The sequence below is a fragment of the Tetrao urogallus genome, assembly GCF_951394365.1.
Source record: "Tetrao urogallus genome assembly, chromosome: 5".
NCBI lineage: Eukaryota > Metazoa > Chordata > Aves > Galliformes > Phasianidae > Tetrao > Tetrao urogallus.
In genome coordinates, this window is record NC_136818.1 from 38,415,393 (window position 1) to 38,438,713 (window position 23,321).

Here is a 23,321-nt window from a genome sequence, read left to right on the forward strand (position 1 = left end):
CTCATCACCACTTTCAGCAGACCAGAATCATTTGCCTTCCTGCAAAGATTTGACACAGCTGGCAGGTTTCTAAATGAAAAATGGGAATTTTCAAGAAACCACTCTGGTCTGTCTTCACAGAAGGATCTGAGAAAAAAAAACATCATCCTGCTTGTTTACAGGTAGCCTTACCAGAGCCTGGGATAATCTGTGTTGGCATCAGGTGCTTGTGATCATGAGGCTGGCCCTTCACACACTTCATCCAGGCGTACAGTTCCTTATCTGTAAAGCAATCCCAACTGTTTTACTTTGCTTAAATGATACACAGAGATAATGTATTCTGATTGTTTTTACCTAGAAACACTGTTCTATACACACTGTAAAAGCCTTTTGCACTGGTATTCTGTGTGACAGATATTTGCATTCAACATCTTCTCAAAATAAGGGAAAGAACAAGCAGTTTTACAATACTACTGAAATCTGAAGTAGCCAGATTAGTAACACAGACCCTCATCAACAACTTCAGAGCCTCAAAGTACACCCACTTTATATGTAGGGAGCAGCCAACTGTAAGGCAGCGACTCAGAGAGGGCCAATCAAGCTAGAAAGATCAACTGACAGGTGAGTAAGTTCTGATTCGGGCGAACACACTGCCACATCAAAGTTACTGGTGGCACAAAGGAGAGGGAAGTTGCATCACAGATTTCTGTCAGATTAAAGCAACCGTAAAACCACATCCTGTATGTGCTGGTTGAAAATCATCTGGGGCAGTAGGGAGGGATGAGCCAGTGAGAGAGAGATGCTCTGTCCCAGCCAGAAAAAAGGTGCAGCGTAAAGACAATAGAGAAAGAATGAGAGTGAGAAATGTCTGGCCAGACAGCCAGTCACCAATCTGCTACGGGATTTTGGGCCGCAAAAGGAACACAGTTTCTCTCTCCATTGCCAGCCTTACATCCCACCCACAGAACCACTACTTTTCAGAGACGCTTCAAAACTTTTCACCAGTTTGCTCTGCTTTTTGTAGTTAGCAGCACAAGCTGAATACACCAGAAGATGCATTTAGCATACTCAGAGCATTATTTTTTGCACTGTAATGTACAGAGCCTACCAGGTGTTCCTTGCACACAAGCATTCAATCCGTTAGCTATTTTCTTGTTTCTGCAACTTGTAACGCATTGAAATATAAAACTGAACATGAATATAAATCCAAACCACAGCCACATGTATCCAGCTAACGTATTTTATCACTAGAATGCCATAACGTGGCACTCCACTTGAGGGTGCCAGGAACCGTACGAAGGTGAAAACAGACACACAATCATTCATGTTCTAAAGTAATAAGAAAAGTCATTGATAGATACTTAAATATTGAACACTTGAACCTCTAACATTCCTGCTGAAGCAGTGGGAAACCAGTGTATTCTCCATTACATTTAGCAACTGTAAAAACAACTACCAGTTCCAGGAAAAATGCTGTAATATAAAGTGGTATTATACAGAGAAGGGTGGGTGGTTCTCAGCTTTGAAAGGCTGCCAAAGTAAAGGTCTACACTAACCCTGCAGTATCATGAGAAGTAAAGCTGCAGAGAGGGAGGATATACTTCTGCTTCTGCATGTAATGCTGTGATGAACAGCAAAGAGAAATGCTTCCCTGCTGAAAGACTGAAGCCTGCTTCTGTACCCTGTTTTTTTAAACTTTGAAGAGGTTTTACTAACATTTTCCTGGCTGAATAACACGTGCTATAAAAAGCCTCTGATTGCATGTTCCCACTAGGGTAAATAATATTCAGAGTATATCCCAAGCCACACCAGACAAATGCACACATATGTGCACACGCAGCCTTAAGCCAGTTAAGAGCTGCTGGAGCAGCTTCCCATACTTCAAGCATTAACGACTGTTCTCAGTGTTGGAAAACACCAGCGTTCATTCCCCAGAAACTTCGATGACAATCTCAGAGCAATTCTTAGAACCACAGCGTTGGAGGCTCCTCGCTGACAGCCAAGGACAAAGCAGATGAGAATCTCTAAATTTACTAAAGATTTGCCATCTAATACTTGCACACTATTTTACTAACGTCTCACATATGTGACATTATGTTGCTATGACAAACATGGAAATGCTTCTCAGAACAGCATTACACTTGAATCTTTTTCTGGCACAGCATCTCACCACAGGACTGTGCCAGGGCACAATGCCTGCCATCCAGGGAAGGCAGCCCTTCCAAACAACCAGCCTGAGCAGCCATGTCATGGCAGAGAGCTGATGTCCAGACCCACCTTCCAAGACCATCCCCAACTCAGCTGCAATCAGGCTGGGTTGCTCAGAAATCGGTCAGTCCTGTTGCACCTTACCACGCATTAAGGTGGACGTTTCCATTAAAGCACAGGAATTAGATCAAACTGAGTATGTGGAGGCTGCTGAATTTTAAAACCTCCATTAATACTCATTTTAAATACGCGGTGAACTATATTTTCCTGTCTTGCATTTCAGTAATAAGAAAGTAGGCTAAGTCAGTATGACAATCCATGTACTTCTGAAGAGAAAACTCCAGAAAGCATTGACACCAAGCCCTAACAGCAGGGAGCTATCATAAAACAGGAGGTAAGAGAGTTCTGCAGCTGGAGAACCAGATTCATCCCTGAGGGGCAGGCACAAGCAATATCCAAGGCGATGCTCACAAGACAAAGGAGAAGTGGATAAAGACCTAAAGCAGCCCCTCATCAGTTGCCTTCTGAATGATTCTATGTTTACTTACCAAAAAAGAAAAAAAGAGGAGAAATTAACAGACACCAAAACACAGAAGTACTAACTTCATGTTTTACAGAAAGTCAGTTACACTTAATGGATCAGCAGCTTTGTAACAAATGAGAACAAACAGCATATACCACACTCTGGTTCACAAAGAACTGACCTCTAGAACTTTTTCTTTCCTTCGCCTTGTAACAATCTAGGCAGACCACAAATCCACATTTTTGGCAGACCCAGTGAATGTTAAATAATGTGGCTTCACATGCATCACACATCTCACGGACTCCTCTCACTGCTCTCTTCCATGCAATTTTGGCTGAAATACAAAATAAGCAGAATAAAAGGATGGAAATTTAAATGCAAAGCACAGAATGAATGGTCTTAATAAATGAAGCATTCGTGATTTTCCCCTCAGATGCAACCAGGCGTGGAGAAGGAAAGTGATCCTTCATAAATAGGCCACCAACGTTTATTCCCTTAGCTGCATCACACGACATCCCCATCAATGCTTGTGTCAAGACACTACAAAGAGGTTAAAGCATTCAAAACCAAAGACTAAAATAATACAGAAAGAATATTCCCTCTCATCATATGTGCACTGCAAGTATGATGAAGGCCTTCTTTCAAATATACCCTTAACTCCCAAGAAATGAAAGCTGGGTTTTCACCTTGTTGCCTACAGGATACATTTAATCTCAAGACAGCTGAGCTGGCAAGGCGGTTGCTAAGGCAGGTGCCTGTCCTGGGCACCAGGAGGGAACTCCCTGCAGCTCCACAGCCCGCTGAGGAAGGCTCCTGACCCGTCCCCATGTACCCCCATAGAAAGCAAGTGCTCAGAAGGAGGCAGAACAGCAAGTGCAAATGCTTCAATAAAACTGCAGAACACAGAGAACAAAGAATCTGAGAGCCCCTTACCGTCTTTTTTCACCCAGGACATGGCTGTTTTCTCGGATGTTACCAACTGACAAAACTTGTCCCCTATGATATCTAAAATATATTTACAAGTTTCCAGGTCCAATTCATCATCTTCATAGTTTTCATGTGTCCATAAACTCAGTGCCTCATCATCATACTGATCAGGAGAGGAGAAACCATCTATCCTAACCACTCCATTTTTACTAAAAGATAACCTACAAATGAAAACAAACAGTTTAACTGCATGCGTCATTACATTCTGTGGCTCACTTTACTTACTACTTTACCTTATGTCTTAAAACAAGTAAACGTTCTCTATTTTACCATTCTGTCATATTTCCCACTTTAAAAAATGAATTTTGCCACAAAAAATGGTTTTAAAACGAACAGCAAGGAGATATGAAACTTTTCAGGCAGACCACATACTGGATTCAGTTCACTATTCATTCTCTCTCTGTAACATTTATTACTGCTTTAAAATGGCAGACAGAAAAGTTGTCTTTTTTGTTTGCCTAAAGTTTGGGTCCACCCACACCTCGCCTTTAGTTTTTACAGCATCTAGGACAGCAATCACTCAGTGACTCTATTTTACAGCGCTACCAATCCTACTGCTCTCAACCTCAGAAAACAGGAGTCAGAACACCACACCGAAGTCTATCGAGGCAGGAAAAATCACCAATACAAGATGACATTTTTGTGTCAGCTAATTTCCCACCATTAAAATAACAAAAGGTTTTCCTGTGATCCTATTCAACACCACCGACTAGCCATGCCTATATTTAGCCTATTTTAAGCAGTCAGTTACTCTATCTCGCATAATACAACAAACATGTATGATTATTATAATGCTTAAGGAATAACATGCAATGTCAGTAAAACAGTCCCAAATTCAGAAGAACAAAAAACACGATATTCAGATGTGCATAGAAGAAAAGATGAGTATTCAGTTACAATAATGACTACCAACAGCAGAGGAAGCCTCATTTACAATTTGGTTCCTACTATCTAAACAATGAAAATGATTAAAAAGCTGTAAAATATACCACATTAAATTCAAAACATTTGTACTTTACATTCCATGACAGCATTTGCAAACGTTGGCAGAGTTTTATTACCGATGTTGTCTCTTTCACGTAGGAGAAGCAGCTCACAATCTATCACTGCCACACTGGGAAGCAAATATTCTTATGCCAATGTATTCTGAGTCCGACCTTAAAACAAACCCTTTCAGGACTACTGACTTTTCTAACTACAGCTTTGTTCCAAAAAGTTAAAACTCCATCTGGAGAACAGCAATGTCCTTTCCAACACACACTGGATCTGTATCACCAGCAGAGCCCACATCCGAACTAATGCCGTTCAGACCCGTGCTGACAGTTGTGCTGCTGTGCCATGCGTGCTACGCTGCATTCCTCCTGATCTAGGAGGCTCCTTGGTTTGCCAGAATTGGGAAAAGGGAGGGCACAACTCCTCTGTCCTCAGACAACTCCCATAAAGCCTTAAGCAGCGTTCCCACCACCTACTGGCACAAGAACAATTATGAATGAGCACAACCCTGCGGTTGTACAACTTGTCCAGAGCGACTGAAGGCTGCCTTTTGAAAATGCCACTTCAAATGTCAGACACCTGTGTGATGGTGATGCGCTCCATCTTCTGCCTGCCTAAGGTACACCGGGCAGCTGTTCTCATGAACGCTGTAAAAGCTTCAAATAGAAGCATAGTCAATCCAGAAAAGAAGCAAGAAATATACATGTAAATACCACATCGTTTATCAGGCAAAGTGAGCCGGAAAAATCAGACAAGCTTTCAAGAACAAAAGCCCTTTGTCATTATCATTTCAAAAGTTAAGAACACCAGAGATCAGGAAACAGCCGCTCTTACCGTCGAAAGTAGTAAAATCTACAGAACACCGGCGAGTGAGTTGGTTCTTCACCCTTCTTGCTTCTTATTAACCTACATTCTCTGCATTTTTGCAAATTTGGTCCAATTTCAGAGCAAGAATCGTCCTGTAAGAAGGACTCTCCTGTCTGCTTCAGCTTCTTCACTTTGCGCCAATCCTTTAACACCGAGCGAGGTATTCCAGCTGCAAAAGTGAGAGGGGTTTCAGATGAGGCACAGGCAGCCCTGGTACTCGGGGCACACTCAGATCAGCCAGCATTCTGCACTACTACGTGTGCAGTATGTCTCTGACACCTATAACATACTGCGCCATCATGGCCATTTTCTCTTCTGTCAGCACAAGTCTAAAACTTAAACACACTGCCTTCTTCTACGTTAAGTATGCCATTCACAAAGGATTCCACTAAAGCCATTTGCAAAATCTCCCTCTTAAAAATGCACAAGGTAATACAGCACTTCAAGAAAAGAAAGGTTTGCATTTTTGTTTCAAGTGAGCTCAGTGTAAAGCACCGAGAGTAAGGAAGCACAGAATCCCTTCACTCTCTTTCAAATATGTCAGCTGCGGAAAACCAAGAAGAAACATCCCACTTTTGACTGAACAGATCCGCCCATCTAACACTTTCAATTGAGTAAGACGTGTAATTCTCACATAAGCATTTTGAAACTGAATCCTTCTGTTATTTAACCAGGGTTTCGATTTAATGACTTTTCTAAGCAGCGCCAGTTTCCACCTGCAGACAGATAGCAGTATCTGTCCTTTAATCTACCACTGCTCTTGAAAGTTCACGTCCTGTGAGCACAGATCTGATGCAGGATGGCAGAGGCGAGTGTGCTAACTTTGGACTTGGTACCTGAGTTCAGATCACTGTTGTGCCACAGACTTCGTGTACAAACACTGCAGGTGACAAACGCTATGCCTCAGTTCATTGCCCGCAAAATACACTGACTCATTCGAGGAGCACAAAGGTAACTGGACTAAAACTCGAGAGTAAAAGGCCAAAGTACAGTTTGCTAGTCCATGAAAAACGTTTACTGCATTGGATCCAGAGATGCTGGGAATCATCTGGTAGTTGCCAGACTCCAGGCTCTGTGGGCAGGCACTTGGAGGACCCCCAGCACTCGCAGGACTGCAACATTCCTGCTTTGCAGGAGGAAGCCTTGCAGCCTGCCGCTCCCAGCGGTCTGGCTTGCACACAGCTCCCACAGCTTTCAGCAGTGGCACAGGGACAACGCAGCCTTCAGCCCTGGCAGCATCCACATACCACCCACGTGGTGACTGCCACCGAGCCCCTGTGCTGCAGCAGTTCTGTTCAGCCATCTGCAGGGGCCCAGGCAGCTGACCCCCAGGGCCTTCCCCTTCCTGCAGGCTCCACGCCAAGTATGGTTCGGGATGAATCTTTGGGGAAAGCCCTCTTTGTCAGAAAAGCTCTGACAGTCCCTCTCAAACTGTAGTGACGCTGACCCAAGACATCTGACAGAACTATCAAAACGTTGACTGATTAACAGGTCACGTCTAAGAAGGACTGTGGGTCTATCCAGGAATCATGAGAAGTAGGTAAGCTCACAAGGCTGCTATCATGGGATAGAGCCACAATGTTAAGGTACAGTATACAGCCTGTGCTACTGACAACATAGCAGAACACCCAAAGCTCCTGTCCATTTTTGGACCTGCATTCCAGGAAACAACTCCATAACGTACCGCCATACATTGCTTTCACAGTTTTGTAACACCAGTCGGGACAAGAAGACACTGCTTTCCCTTATAAGTTATCTAATGAACCTTTCCACAACAAACCATTAAAAACATCTTTTGCAACAATACAAAGGTTATCAAGACCTAACGTGTGTCACATGTGTGTCTACAGTTCACTTTAAAGAGAAAAATTAAAAAAAAAAAAGGGAAACCAGGACTTAGAAACATTTAAAAGGCGTGTTCTCTTATCATCCCTTTAGCTGGAAGAAAAAACAAGAACAAGAGATACACTAATACCATTGCTGGACCCAAGCCAAAATACCTCAGACAGATTGCAACACTGCCAGGACACGGCACAGCTTAGGCAGCAAGTGTTCTCAGATACAAGAAGAGTAACTTTATACACCAGGCAGTGAAAAGCCAAGGAATGTAATTACACGGAGCAGTGCTCATTTTCTTACTAACTGTACTTCAAAATTCTTGCAAAAAGTAATTTAGCTGTAGACTTTCTCATGCTCACCAGAACAAAGACAAAAGAATACTCCTTAGAGAAGAATAAATTAGGATAAAAAACAGGGTTGAGTTCTTGAATAAAATCCCGCCCGCTGACAGACCAGTTTCTCTTTTTGAGATAAATCTAGTTACAATCTGGTATGTGAAACATCATTACATATAAATTGAAATTCCCATTTCCCTACATTTCCTTAAACAAGAGGAATGTGAGCACCACGCAATCAATACACATTCTTGTCAGGAGTGTGAAGTGACTCTCCCTCAGAGCTTTATGAGATTAACCAAATTGTAACAGTGGCATCAGGCTCTCAAGGAACTGCCTGCGGCTTTCTGATCAAAGGACAAATTAAAGTTCAACAATGGACAATCTCCACCTCCAGTACTACTCCAAAAATAAACGCAGCAGAGCTTTTAGACACACTAAAAAATCAGTACAAGGTGCATAACTAACTATATGCATCAGTCTGTTCCAGTATAACAGCATAAACCAGTTTGTTTACGGCTTATTTTTAGGCCAAGAACCAGTTTGTACACATATGCATAAAACACTGAACTTCTTACACCGGGATATTTCAGAGGGCCCCAAGCCTGATAAACCCACTGGGTGCTTTTTCACAAGCACGCTCATTCACACTTTTCCCAGGTACCGCACGTACCACGCACAGACCCTCCACGATTAACACTGCCACAGTTTACACGAGTTTGTCTTTTCCAGAGCAGATTAATATACTCACTGCTGTTACTGCCGCTCTGCAACTTCAGCTTGCTTTTTTCTTTGGCACTCCTGCTAAGAACACCATTTGGTTTTACTTCTTCCTCTGCATCACCCTTTTTCCTCTGCAAATCGTTTTGCTTCTTTTTGTAAGTTGGCTTGGGCTGCCGCTTAGTCCTTTGCTCTGACTTGCTCTCGCTTTCATCAGAGTCTCCGCTTTCAGAGCCAGACTCGTAAGTTCGTTTTGCTTTTCTTCTAGGGTGCTTATCTTCCTTCACAAACTTATCCGCCAAGATTTTACTATCGATGTTATTTTGCAAATCATTTGATGTAGAAGCTATTAAATTGACGGTACATGGCTTAATAATTTCTGAAACGCTGTTCCCTGAATTCTCTTTTTTATTAGTGTTTTTATCCTCCTCTGAATGTCTTGTCAGCCAAGCCTTTTTCAGTTTAGTGTGGTAGTTTGGCTGACTCGCCTGGGAAGCTTGCCCACTGCCTACAGAGTTTGCTTTGTTTATTGTATTACAGACGATAGCACTGTCTAGGGAGAGAGAGGTTGAAAATGTCTGATTTTTCACAGAGTTGGACTCGGTCTCGCTGGGGTTACTACTTTTGAACTGAGCTGCGGCCAACGCCGCCTTGTGCTTTTTCAAATGAACGAAGTCGGCAGAGGTGGAGAACCCGGAGCCGGGCTGCGCAGCGCTGCCTGCCTTGCCAGGGACGGGTGCAGCTGGCGCCGGAGTGCTGCCCTTGCGCTCCTGGGCCGGTGCTGCTGCCTGACCTGCGGCTCTCGAGCCGGCACTCTCCAGCGGTGTGCAGGCCAGGGCTGTGCTTGACGAGGAATAAGTCACTTCTGAGCTGCCCCAGCTCAACACGCTGGTAGTTGTGGCCGCAGATGTGGTCACGTCCATTTTGGTACTGCAGATCATAGCTGTGGTAGGGGTGACAGAACGAGCAACAGTGCCTTGTGAGACAGCTGGAAATTTCTTTTCATACTGTGTGCGAGCGCTGTCTGAGTTCATATTTGGCAGAATGACTCTTCCAGTCTCCCTGGCTTCCGCTGTTTTCAGGCAATCTGCTTGATTTGTCACAGCTGAAGATCTCTCACTGACTCGATCTTTGGAAGCTGACTGCACCGCTGCTATGCTCTCGTATTTCGTGCTCGAAGGAGGACGCACAATAACAGACGCCGTGGCGGACTGTGACTTTCCACTCGCTCTCTCAGCATGCCAGTCCACTTTTTCACTAGCAGCGGTGTTGTTAGACTTCCACGCTTCTGATAAATTCTGTTCAGAAGAGGCCTTGTAAACAGTCTGAGCTTCCTTAGGTTCAGGTACTAAAGTTGGCGGTTTCTGCAGTTCCTGTATCTTACCACCACCAGCATTAACAGGTTGAACGGGGGTCAGAGTGGGAGGCGAAAGGCTGCTGTAGCTGCTTTCCTTCTTCTCCAGGTTCTGGTGCACAGGGGGGTGAAACACAGGTGCTCTGTGCAAGGCAGGCATGCTTCGGAGTGCATTTGAAGACGAGACTGACAACTGAGTAGGGCTCCTGCTGTCATTTCTAAAAGAACCAACCGAGTGAGACTGTACGGACTGTGAGAGCTGCTCAGGGACCTTGCTCACACAGCCTTCGCTCTCAGGTTGATGCTTAATTAAAGGGGGAGGCTTCGAGAGAGAAGAAACGTAAGAAGGAAGAGACTGGGGACTGGCTGCTGTTGAAGGACAATTAGTTTGCTTATCAACATATGCACTCGAAGCTTCCTTGGACGGGTAAGACCTCGGTGGTTCATTCACCACGCTATTAGACAAGGTGGTGAAATAGTTACTCTGTGGCAAACTCTGTGGAACCGAATGCTTCATTTTGTACAGTTCTGACACAGAGCGTTCTGCATCTTTGTCATACTTTACTGAATGGCTTTTGGGACTTGAAGATAAGGATGTTACCCTGGAATAGTTCTCTCTCTCTCCCTCCAGTGCCTTCATTTTAGCTGTAAAAGGAGCAACTTCAATACTTTCTTGGAGTATTCGCCTGTGTTCTTCTTTGTATTTGCTCAGTCGCTCCCCCGTCTCCTGTGGCGGCCTTGGCAGCTGGTTCAACATTGGATCTGCAAAATGTCTGTGCATATGGCTCTCCTTTGCTGCCTGTGTTCTGCTTTGCTCCAGCTCTGTCTTTATCGGTGCAGCCGTAGCAGAACGTAAAGGTTCAATAAATGCTTTCCTCTCCAATTCTCTGTTTAAAAAAGGTCATACAGACACAGTTTAGTCTAAAAGTATCACTACAAGCTAAACAGAAGACTTTTCTTCCCGTGCTCTGAACAAAGTTATCTATTAGCACAAAAGAATCTTTTATTAGGCAGTTTTTCGAAAGTCATCAGATGACTCAGGAATTCAAGTACCATTAAAAGTCAACAGAGCAGAGTCTATTTTGCAGCATGCTGACAAACTTTTCCCTATCACAGGCATCCACGTTTGCAAACAAACTAAAACAAATCTAGAAGACAATGTCAGCTGCTGAAACGTACCCTCCTGTCCTGCGCTCTATTTACAGCATGCACAGAGCAGGGACTGTTCAGCCTGGACAAGAGGAGGCTCCAAGGGGATCTTTTCAAAGTCTATAAATAGCTGAAGGGAGAGGGCAAAGACAATGGAGCCTGGCACTTTTCAGTGTTGTCTTGTGGCAAGAGACTGTGGTGAGCTGGGGGTCAGCCTCTTCTCCCACGTAACGAGAGATAGGTCTAGAGGGAATGGCCTCAAGTGGCACCAGGGGAGACTCAGTTTGGATGTTAGGAAAAATTTCTTCTCCAAAAGACTGGCCGGGTGCTGGAACGGGCCCAGGGAAGCGACTGAGTCACCATCAGTGGAAGCATTCAAGAAACACGTAGATGTTGTACTGAGGGATGTGGTTTAGGGGAAAATAGCGGTGATCGGTGGATGGCTGGACTGGATGATCTCAGAGGTCTTTTCCAACCTTGGTGATTCTAGGTTCTAAGCAGTGACAAGAGGCAGTGAGCAAAAACTGGAGCACTGGAGGTTTCTACTGAACACCAGAAAGTGCTTCTGCCTTATGCAGGTGTCACAGCTCTTGCACAGGCTGCCTGGAGTGGCTGTGGAGTCTCCTCTGTGGAGACCTTCCAAAGTCACCTGGACGTGGTCCTGGGCATACCCGCTCTTGGGTGTCCCTGCTGGGGCAGAGTGGAAACAGAGACAGAGGGTGCCACCACCCTCAGGCATGCTGTGATACTGGGAGTTAGAACAACAGTGAACTTACTCCTTGTGATGCTCTACTATGCTTTTGGACAGTGGTGGGCTAGAATGTGTTGCCAGTTTGAGAGGCCGAAGGGGTTCTGCACTGGATGGTCGCACAGGAATGTGACTCAGCAATCCAAGGCTGTCAGCTGAGGTCACAGGGGTGGGCTGGTGTAACCACGGGCTGGGAGTATTCTGTTAACAACAACACAGAAAAAGTCAGATTTCAAGGAAATCACGGGATCTTCAGCACAGTACCACAAGAGGTTCTATATCCAGTCTAACGATGAGTACAGTGAAATATTTTATTTCAGCATCAAATCAAATTCAGCAAATAAAATTTAACATTTTAAATGACTTTATGATCAACTGGAACATCTGATTATATTTCTCCCTAGACTTCCAGCATAAAAAATAATTCACCTATTTCAGAAGCATTCTCGGAACAGTTTACTATTTAAATATTCATCAGGAATAGTTAATTTACAGAATAGTTAATTTACAGAATAGCATCACAAGTTCCTTCCTCAAAATCACCAAGCCAATGACAGTCTGACAGCATGTAAGTTCAGTTACTAATAAGACACCCATGAGGCGCTCAGTATCTTGCAAGAAGTGCCACTTCTGAAGGACAAACAAGGTTCAGTACTTCTGGAAAACAACTATATAACAAGTTTCTGAAGAGGGTCACTGACAAATAAGCAGGGCAGTGTCACAGTGCCTTGCTACCTGCGTAGCAAGGTGAAAAATACAAGCATCTCTTCTCTGGTTGATTCCTCTCCTCCACCTCCAGATGATTAAGTATGATAATCTCAATTAATCTGCTTTATGTTGCCACATATTTTTATACATCATAATTTCATAATCAGCACACCATTAAATCATAAGCATGTACATTTTTGCAGTATGGTAATTGCAGAGAATGCACAATTTTATACTGTATACCTAAATACATCTGGCAATGCCAATCAGCTTCTGCTTGTGCATCTTTTCTGAAAGTTGCTGAACAGCTCTGCAAAATGGACCACATTTTGAGAGCTCTCAGGCTCCTTCCCCTCTCCCATTCGAGGCCTCCTTAGGAAAAATATGTGCAGACTTGCAGCCTGGGCAGAAAGGGAAAGCACTCTGCTGGGGAACACTGGTCAAGTGTCAGGGATGAGCCCGGAAGAAGGGAGGGGGACAGAAAGCAGAGCTCCCATGCACACCCCGAAGTCTCTCAGTACAGTTCCACCACTCACTCCTGGAGCTGCCCAGCACATCTCCCTTCTTTGCTCCCCATCAGTACATCCCTCTCCTTCTCCCCAGCCTTGCTGACTACCAGAAGAGAAACGCTGCAGTAAAGGGCAGCAAAGCTCTCATGACACACACAGACACAGAGCACAAAATAGATCTGCAGGTGCTACAGCTTTGAAGTTATTGTTTCTAGACTTTTGAATATTTTAAGCAGCCACTAGGGTTTTGCACAAGTCTGAGAGCACACACTTGTTGGGCCAGGAGTTCCCATGCTGTGGCGAGTTCCCACAAATAGCTTGTAAGCCGTGGTACAGCATTATGCAAAAAGACCCACCACCTTCTCCCTAGAGGAGCTGGGGAACATCTGCCCGAGCACCAAGCATTACCCAAACAGCCTCACAACTCCACCTGCAACCAGCTGTGGCCCAGCCCAAGGACCTGCAGCCTTCCTTCCGCAGCACAGCTCCCCCCGCACCAAGGGTGGCTGCTGCTATTGCTCCAGCTGTAGTACAGAACCCTTTCTCCCTTCATGGCATCCATGCAAACTCTTACTGGAAACGCCCATTCTGGGGTTCTAAGACATATATAAAAAAGGCCTCCAGTGCCCGAGCCAGAAGACAAGTCACCACAAGACAATTGCCACATATCAACATAATTAAAAACCTACGTGCCTTGGTATGCATGGCTGCATACTTCAGGCAGCCAAAGTGAAAACAGTCTATCATACATTCGTCAAAATGGACTTCAGTACAGGGTGGAGCAAGTAGCAACATGAAGAGATAAATCCACCTTTAGTTTTCCCTTAAAGCTGCTGCATTTGACTTTATCACAGTTTAGATCAAACTGACTTTGTATTACAAGGCCAACTCAAGCTGAATGTTTGGGAAAGACTCAGCCACAATGGTTTGGCTTCACTCAGGAATGAGGCTGGAGAAGAATAGCCTTCCCCGTGATGAAAAGGAAAACAATCCTCATAACCATTCAGAAACTCCAAGCTTTGACGCAAAGGCTTACAATTTGGCAGAAGGACCACTGTCAGTGACATGCCTCTTGTGGTCCCTGAGAAAACCTGCCCAAATTAGGCCAAGTTGGAAGCCTCTAATATCAGTATGCGCATGCTCAGTTTGAGTGAAGCTGGCAGTACAGCTCTCCCAGGCTTGTCTGTGTTACACATGCTTCATCTTATGCTGCTCCTATAGGGTGCCTGCAAGGAGCATGCTGTATCCCAAACCTGTAGGAACTGAGAAAACTTTTCCTGTAATTGTAGTGCGTGACTGCCAACAAACACCACAGCACTGCGTTGAAAACAACTGATTTCTCCTGAGGCTGCGGTGGATACACTTAGTGCGGAGACAGAGGAATCCTCATGACTGGAGTACAGAGAAGAAAGCAGCTGAGAAGGCAAACAGGAACAGAGGGGGAGAGAAGGAGGTGCCAATGAAAGGCACACTGACAGGTGTTAAGCACAAGAGGAATGAGTGTTCAGTTCCAGATTTACAAATACTACACAGTATTTCTCTTCAGACCTTCCCATTGGATTTGAATTTCTTCAGTCCCTGCCATTCTCCATTTTCTAGCACGCACACTCAACATTTCACTGCGCAGACAACCATCCTACCTCCTCCAGTACATCTCTCATCCAATGGTTTCCATGGTTTAAGTTAGAAAGCATTCGCCCTGTCCCAAGTTTGCTGGCCAACGTCACTTGGTGTAAGTAAAACCAAACATTTCACCTTACTTTACAGTGTTGAGGAAATCAAGGTCTGGAAGAACTCCTCACATCCATCGTGAAACAACAGTTATCACTGGATTTCCATTTCTAATTCTACATCTACACAAGAACACCGCCCTCACTGCATACTCGGTGACACACTTGGCATGACTATCCTGTCTGCACCTAGGAAACCACTACTGGAAGACACCAGCCTCAGCTAAGCATGTACTTAGGAAATCAGCACGACTTACCCTTCTCAAGGAAGCCTCTGCGTTAACAGGAGTTTCTGGGTGGACCCATTTCGAGGAGGGCAGGCCGAGTCCTGAGTAAGCATGTGTTCCATTTGGATACTGCCAAATAATTGGATAAAGCCCTAGCTGATTATAGGAAGCAGAAGGATGAGCTTGTCCGAGAAGATGTGGAGACTGGTGTTGTAACATCTGTTGCTGCTGCTGGTGAGCCAATGCCAAATGGCTTAGGCTGCTAGCATGAGCAGTCTCTAGTCGCGGGTGGCCACCCAGCAAGGAGGCAGCAGGCACTCCGGGCAACACTGCAGGAAGTAGATGAGGGTGATGAACGGAATGGTGAGGGGCGGTACTAAGGGGGTGAGTGTTAATAGCAGACAAGGGGGTCTGAGTTGAAGACCCAGGCAGCAGATGGGATGAACCAGTTAATGCAGGATGATGAGCATTTGGATTTAAACAGGTTCGGTGGGATGAGGAATGCAGAGGATAATTATGCTGATGCAAAAAAGGTGAAATGTGATTAGTTCCTGTTTCTTGTCCAATCAGAGTGGGATCCCTGTACACTGTGAAATGTTCGTTCTTGTCAATTATAAGAGGACTTTTAGTAGCTTCTAGAGCGCTAACTCTAGCTGGAACTGGATGAAAACTAGACCTAGGCAAATCATGATCGGTTTTATTGGCTGACCTTGTTAATCCAGGAGTATGGCTGTTTTGGGAACTAACCTTAGACTTCACAGTATCAGAAGATGGGGTGAATTTAGGCTTAACATCAGGTGACTTTGTTTTAGGATGATCAACTGAAGCACTAGGTTTTGACTTCACAGAATCAGGGACTGGACTTTGTTTACGCAGTTTACTGTCTTCTGCTACAGAAGCTACATTTAACGAAGACATAAATGAGCCATACTGCACTTTCTCTTTTTCAGGATTTAAATGTTCATTTACTGGTAATGCTTTCACAACACCAGGTTGTATCAAATCCATTTTGTTTACAACACAGCTAACCCAACTTTGATCACCTTCCTGCTTTCGTGCTTCCAGGAAATTTGCATTTGCAAACTGCTGTTTTAAATCACTGCTATGAGATTCTGTTTTCTGAACCGTTTGCAATCCAAAGGTACTTGCAGCATTATCCTGGCTCTCCTTTTCAGAGTTGTTTTTGCTAGTTTTATCAACAACGCTTTTCGGAGTAGGAGGTTTGGGCACAAACTGCTCATTTTTTAATTCCGCAGCGTGATGTTTCTCTGCATTGCACTCTTGAACATGTGGATCCTTGGAATTCTGCTCGTAAGGTGTTGGCTGCTCTGCTGCATGGAGCGAAGGCTTTTCCTGCTGATCTAAGAGCGACGACTTCAGCCTTTCTGGCTCTTCACATTTTTTATCCTCCTGTACTTCATCCCATGGAGACCGCCTATCTGTTAGTGTCTGTTCTACTCTCTCAACAGTTTGAGATTTTCCTTCTTCTCCATTTATCTTTGAAGTGTTCTTGCTTTTTAACTCATTCTCTGAGTTCTGCTCTGAGGATGAATCTGTTAATCTTTTATTTGAGATTTCTGAGTCACTGCTCTCAGAGTAATCTGAGATATTGTCTGTCCGCAGTCTCTTCATATTTAACTTCTTTTCATCCTCTTCAGGTTTTCTTCTTTTACTAAGAAAGTGTTTATTTTTGTTTTTGGGGTTTTCTGTTAAAAAAAAAAACACACGCATATTTATCAGTTTCAGTCTGGCACCTTTCTAAGAACCTTTCCCTTGCTTTTCCATTACCATTCTTACCTCCTCGACCTATATAATCAAATCTTTCCTCTTTCACCTTCTCTTCATCAGGCATGCTGCTATCAGAACCCTTCCGCTTACTGGGCCTAGTATTCCTCTGCTGCTGGTGCTGGTGAGAATTCTGTTTTGGTGCAGTTTGGGAATTCATTGCTGGTCTGGGACTATTTGCTTGTGCACGCGTATAATGACCCTAAAAATAATGCTGTGGTTAACAGACTTAAACGCAATTTTAATTAGAGACTCTAAACATATATTTTTAATATTCACTGTATACAAGAATATTTAGGTAAAAAGATAAATGTATCTACGTGAACTGTGTTGCTGTTCTGGTTGGAACGAGACCGCCGGCGTGAAGTGATGCCAATATTTTCACCTTTCAACAAAGAGTGAACAACGTCATCTAGAAAAGTCATCTGAACCATAGAAGGATCAACATTCTGAGGTTCTAATACCTAATTATTGAGAGAGAAAAAAAGGAAAACAAATAATCAGTAGATGCTTGGACACTGTCCAATCTACATTTCCTGTACCAGTGTTCACCAGTCTACGCTATGTGCAAAAGGTAAACTAGAGAAAAGCCTACATAACACTGACAAGTACGACTGATACTCAAGTCACTTTCAAAGGCTGGGGACTGAGTAAAAACAAAGCAAATATATCCTCTAATTGTACTTTAAAGATAACTTTTTTCCCCCCCTTTTTTTTTTTTAATGCCACCACTTTACGGCTCCTTCCTTTATAAATACCTTCAAATTTGAAATTAAAAGATACTGAGATCTTCATAGGGGGTAATCTTTAAGTAGCACTTAAAATGATCAAGTATTTTGTGATGTCTACTGCAGAAACAATACTGCTTCCAGCAGCAGTACAACTTCTGAAGGAAAAGAAGCAGAACAACTGGGAGAACTCTTGCTACTGAGAGAGAATACTGCAAAAAGAAAGAAATGCTCAGCAGATCTTTAACCAGTGTGCTGCAAAGTAAAAAGAGTATTTGGGGAAAATCATTAGAGCAAACGAAGGGAAAGCACAGACTTGAGCATTAGACTGTCTTAAATTCATACTGTCACACGTGATTTAGTCAGTCATTTCAAGGCAGATGGGTCATTTGCTATATTAATGTTGAATCATTGCTCTGGTCTCCTGAAACACAATTCATTACTGCCACTAAAAACACCACCATTAATTCTTTTTGTAACATCAGCTTCAGGAACACAAATAAAACCCACCACAGTAAATGTAAATTAGGCTGCAGCAAAGGCTCTATTCAATAAATTGCGGAAAGTGGACATTTCAATTGCTTAAAAGAACGAATTGTTACTGGAGTACTAGAAGATTTCAGTGAAGAAATTCTCAACAGAGCTGAGAGGAAAGACTAGTTCTTAGAACTAGATTGCTTCATTTCAAAGACTTGGCAAGTCAAACAGCAACAACAGAAGAAAAGCAGAACTGTAGGGATGGAACTAATCATATCATTGCGCAAACATTCAGCTTGAGGATGGCATGAATGGCCAGTCCAGTGCAGAGTCAGGCTGAATGTTCTGCAGAGAAAGTGACAGACTTCTCTCGAAGGGGGTGAACTGCTTAGGGCTTTTCAGAGTACCACAAAAAATGGAAAAGCTCAGAACGCGTAGCTTATTTGAAGACTGTTTGCCAACAACACAAACTCACCTGGTCATTCATAACAACCATAGTGCGAGTGAAGAGATCATGATGAGTAATGATCCCAGTAAACCACTGGGTGGCAGAATCCTGTCTGTACACTCTCACCCTATAACCATTTAAGGAGTATGGACCTTCAGAAAGGGAAGAAATAAGAAAGCCATTAAGAAAATCAGGAAGAAGAAAAAAAAAAAAACAAGAGGAAAAAAATAGGTTTGCCCTGCTTTTTTTAAACTTCACAGCAAAAATATGATGTGAACGGCATGGACAGCAAGCTACCAGCAATTCCAGCACAGTCCTGTCTGTGGATTTTACTTTTATTTAGGAAGACATTTTGAAACACAAGTGGTACGCTGTAATGCCAACATTTTCAACATACAGTTTTGTTATCTAACTAATCTTTCTGCAATTTTAATGACAAATGATGGGAAAATTCCTGTTGACAAATAGCAACCACAGAAAAGTAACCTGAAAGGCTAGAATGTGGCAGCAGCAGGTTATACAGAAGCTATTTCATAGGCTCGTCACATGCCCAGATGCTTTGCTGGCAAAATGATTCAGATTTTGGTGTTTAGACTCTGTATCTGCCAAGTCTTTCCCATAAGTGACCACAGAGTTTCTCTCTATTACAACAGTCAAAAGGCAGCTGAGCGATCCAAGCCCAGCGACAGCCCCACAAAACATTCAAAAATACACACACTAGGAAGACTTTGCTTCTCTTTTAAGATACACCAACTGCAAAGAAACTCTACACACTGACTTTCTGGAAAGATGAGTTGAATTCCTCTCCAAAAGCCCACAAGGAGAGAGGAAAGAAAATGGCGTGATACAGTATTTAGTTTACAGCTCATTTCAAGACCCAGAAATAGAGGCTCAACAGTTTTATTCATGTTCCGTGTCTCACCTGACCATCAGGACTCTAAGTTCCATGGCACTTAGTCTTGATACAGCACTTCACGTGATCAAGTAGCGCTGTCTCTAAGCTCAGTTTGCTGTGGTTTTCGCTACTTCCGTAACCAAACCCCAAGTCAAACCAGTCACTGGGTTGACTGGTTGAGCTGGGAAATGCCTAACTTAAATGATTCACTTAAAAGTGCCTGGTTGTTCAGCAGCACAGGTAAGGGCAGGACTGCCCTGTCTTTCTAGCCCCTGCCCAGCATATTAAGCAAGCTTCAGTGTCTGCAACAAACAGGACAGGTGACAGCCTTCTCAACTAAAATACCCATATTCACGTTTCTTGGTCCAATATACTATCTGCACAAGAAACACCGTGATCATAAAGACTTCTTAATGCTAACATTTAAGAGATGAATAGAAATACAAAACAATCTAAATGTAGACGTTTCCAAGTGGTCTAGGGGCTTAATCTTGGAACCCTACAACAACCGTATCTAGGTATCCAAACAGCTGAGAAAACAGCAACAACATGCAATGGCACCCTTCTTTTGCCCACATCCACATCACTTACTGCACCGCCACGAACTAGAGTCCCGCTGAACCACATGAGCCACTGGAGCTAGCTCATCCCCAGAGGGTGTTTCCAGCTGCACAGCCAGGGTCACAGCAGCACCAGGGCAGTTGCTGCCTGGCACAGAATGCAGAGGCAGAAAAAAAGCAAAAATCTAAAAACTTGTCTCACGTTCCTGGTCTTGAACCAGACCGGCCTCCCATGGGGACACATTTCCTGGTGGCTTCTCTGCAATCCCTACTCCAAATGCCCCTGCCAAATGCCTCAAGCTCAGCACCCACACTTCTGCCTGCATCAACCACTCTCCATGTCACAATCCCACAGTTCTGCCAGGGTTTTTTTGTGCAATGCTCCACTCCCACTCTCCTACTCCAGCTCTCCCTCTTTTCAATCCTACTGCTAACTGCACAAAGATTTCCAGTCTCAGTCTTGCTTAACCAGATCCAGCCTCTCCTCTCTCCCCAGCTTCTTGCCTCATGTTAGCATTTACGATTCCCGATCGCTGGCTTCCAAATCCTTTCCCAGTCTTCTCAGTTTACAAGCTCTATCCACCCTTCTCCATCAACTTCCAACTCCTCTCGTATACTTCTGCGCTGACCCAGTGCCAATTTCTTCCCTCACACTTCTTGCTCTCATCTGTGTCTGTCATTCACCCAGCCTTTATCCTATCTACTTGCAAAGCAGACTTTCTCCACCTTTAAAAACAGTGTAGTCTATTCTGTGTTGCTGGGTGCCAGGAAGGAGAAAGATGAAGCTGCGGTTACACGACACCGGACGGCCTGGCTCCAGCCCGGCCCAGCCCCAAGCAGCCATTACAGGAAAGGCCTGCCTTTGTCTGCAGCCCCAACTAAATCATGCTCGGCTACACACAGTTGAAACAGCATGTGCAGCGCTATGAGGAAATGTCTGCACTGCTGAAGCACTCTCAGAGTTTCAAGAGAATTACTATATATTCTGTCTCAGGGATTGTAGTGACAATAAACCTGATATGGAAAAAGATATAGCTGAGATTTCGTTGTTAAAAATCAAAGCCACTTCGCTGAATAAGTTCCGTGAACTGGCTTTATTTTTCCCAACAGCTTTTGAAGCGGCCAAGTTTGGCACTTGCTTGCTTTAAATAAGGAACAAACTACTTTCCGCCAAAGCTAGGAAGCATGCTGCTCTGACTGCCACCCAAAGAACAGGTCACCTGGGACAGCTTTTTCCTCGTCTCACTTCTTGTAACTGGAGCAGTTCTGACTGAATGACCCCTCCTCAAACTAACACACTTCCTCCCAGGCATTCAGAACCAGACTTTAACGTTCTTCTCCAACCTTCCTGTTTTCCCAGAAAAAGAATTCTGACAGCAACAAATACGAGATGATGACTTCAGCGTGAGAGAATGAAGAAAAGGCTGAATCCTAAAAATGGTGTAGAGGATGGCAGCAACCTTAACAGATGGGTTTGGACAGAGCAGGAGTGAAAATGTTGCTCAAGCCACAGGGAACAGGAAAACAGTGGTACAGAGAGGGTAAAGAAAAAGCGAATGGAAGGGAGGAGAAAGGAAGGATTACGTGACTAGCTGACAGCAGCCAGCACTGCCAGGGAGCTCTCCCTGAGTCACTGATGAGTGCAGACAAGGGAGGCTGGTCTGCAGGGATGCCTCTGCTGGTCTCAGCTCTTCATCTAAAATACTCCTGGATCTGGTTCCCGTCAATGCATCCAAACATCCATTTGATAAATTATGTATTATATACATACATTTCTGTATATTGTATATATTGTATATATTCTGTATATTCTGTATATACATTGTGTATTTCTGTAATATATATGTGTGAATGACACAAAGGCAGCGCCTGGAATGACGGGATGGACCTCAGTGAGCTGTGTGTATGAAGTACTGGCAGTTTCATCTACACGACTGTTCTGATGTTGCTGGGGCTTTGCTTCTGTACCTGTGCACACAGACTTTTATAAATGTGTTTTTATTATCATTTGTGAAACATAATAAGCTCAATTTCAATTCCCTTTTCATAGAGCCATAATTTGACTCCACATTACCTCCTAGTCCAGTTGTGGATTAAATTCACCAACAGCTATTATTAGATCATGCTGTATCTGATGATATTAAGATAAAATCCAAAATGCCTAATATGAGCCTACCAATTTACTATCTACACAATTCTGTGCACTGCTTCTTCAGCATCTTTGCTCTGCGGCCCTTGACAATAGACCTACCTAAGCAAATTAAAAACTACACAAAAGGAAGGACAAAACTGCGGGGCTGGGTTTGTTCACTTGTTTTTGTTTTGTAGCATCTGTATTATACTTACCATGTTTCTCATCTTAGTTTACCAAAGAAACCTGACAGCAAAGAAATCTCAGTCCCATTCTTAAAATACTATATTATTTACTGCTCTCTTCCCAATCTTCATTTATAAAACATGCACTTAAGCATTTCTGCCCCAAAGCTGCTTTGCTGTGAGACAGGGATTTTAGCCCAGACCCACAGATGTTAGCTTCTGCTTCCCATTGCTAGAAATGCCTCCATAGAGCTACCTGGCTGTCAAATCTGTAGAAAGTTAATGAATACACTGCAAACACACACAAGTATTTAAAGCATTAGCAAGGCTGAGCCAAAATAATTTATTCCAATTCATACCCGTTTCCACATAACTTGTATCTGTGACTGTAATTTATTTGAAAGATGCTTTTCAACTGGGGCCAGGTCAATTTGAAAGTATTCATCTGTGACAGGACTGTGAAGAATCAGGCACAAATCGCTATCTGCAAAGTTCTCACACAGAACAATAATACCAACAGTGCACACAACAGTTTTAGGCAGACTAAAGAGGGTGTGGTTGCCCTTCAAACACTTCACAACCAACGTTATAAAACATCTCCACTTCAGACTGACGATATTCAGCTTTTGCTGTAAATGCTGACATCAAACAAGTTACAAACAGTCTGAAGAAGCCATGCACAACTTCTTACACAGGCTTGTTTTCTTCTTTTAACAAACACTTCCCAAAACACCAAGTTAGAAATACATCCTCCATTATACCACAAATGCTATGGGAAGAGCCCCACACAACTAATGGCCTTAAGCTAGCTAACACAGAATAAAAATAACACAATTTCCCAAATAATTACCTTGCATAAAAATCTCCTGAACCTTTTGTTCCTTTACCCAGGCTTTTACTTCCTCATGTAACTGCGGGTTATCCCTGAGAACTGGGTTTAGACTGTCTACGTCGTCCTAAAGTAGAGATTAGAAAAAGAACCATATGTTATGTTTACTTGCAACATTTCTGTTTATTTTCCTAAATATATCTTAGGGCACAATTTTAAGTAGTTTGATGCTAATTTTACCAATTCCCTGCAAATCCCTGTGTTACCTTTAGAAAACAAAAAACCAACTCTGAAGTGCAATGCAGTGCTAGAAGTTATTTCACAGGAACACAGTATGTCAGGGCCTGCATGTGGCCAGACTTGTAAGCTATTAATAGGATCACACTTTCATAAATACTGTCTTACTA

General features: G+C 43.5%; 1 protein-coding gene across 3 annotated transcripts in view; it reads right to left on the minus strand.

The window, feature by feature from the left end:
* The window catches only part of JMJD1C (jumonji domain containing 1C), a gene marked incomplete at both ends in the record, with an annotated part of 145,629 nt that overhangs the window by 13,328 nt on the left and 108,980 nt on the right, over positions 1-23,321 (minus strand). For all 3 annotated transcript variants that reach the window (XM_079536081.1, XM_079536083.1, XM_079536082.1), the window contains 11 exons: positions 172-261; positions 2,892-3,044; positions 3,644-3,858; positions 5,525-5,726; positions 8,483-10,692; positions 11,731-11,903; positions 14,907-16,582; positions 16,674-16,863; positions 16,982-17,125; positions 18,342-18,466; positions 22,936-23,041. In XM_079536081.1, the coding sequence (XP_079392207.1) occupies positions 172-261; positions 2,892-3,044; positions 3,644-3,858; positions 5,525-5,726; positions 8,483-10,692; positions 11,731-11,903; positions 14,907-16,582; positions 16,674-16,863; positions 16,982-17,125; positions 18,342-18,466; positions 22,936-23,041 (5,284 nt within the window). The remainder of the gene's footprint in view (positions 1-171; positions 262-2,891; positions 3,045-3,643; positions 3,859-5,524; positions 5,727-8,482; positions 10,693-11,730; positions 11,904-14,906; positions 16,583-16,673; positions 16,864-16,981; positions 17,126-18,341; positions 18,467-22,935; positions 23,042-23,321) is intronic.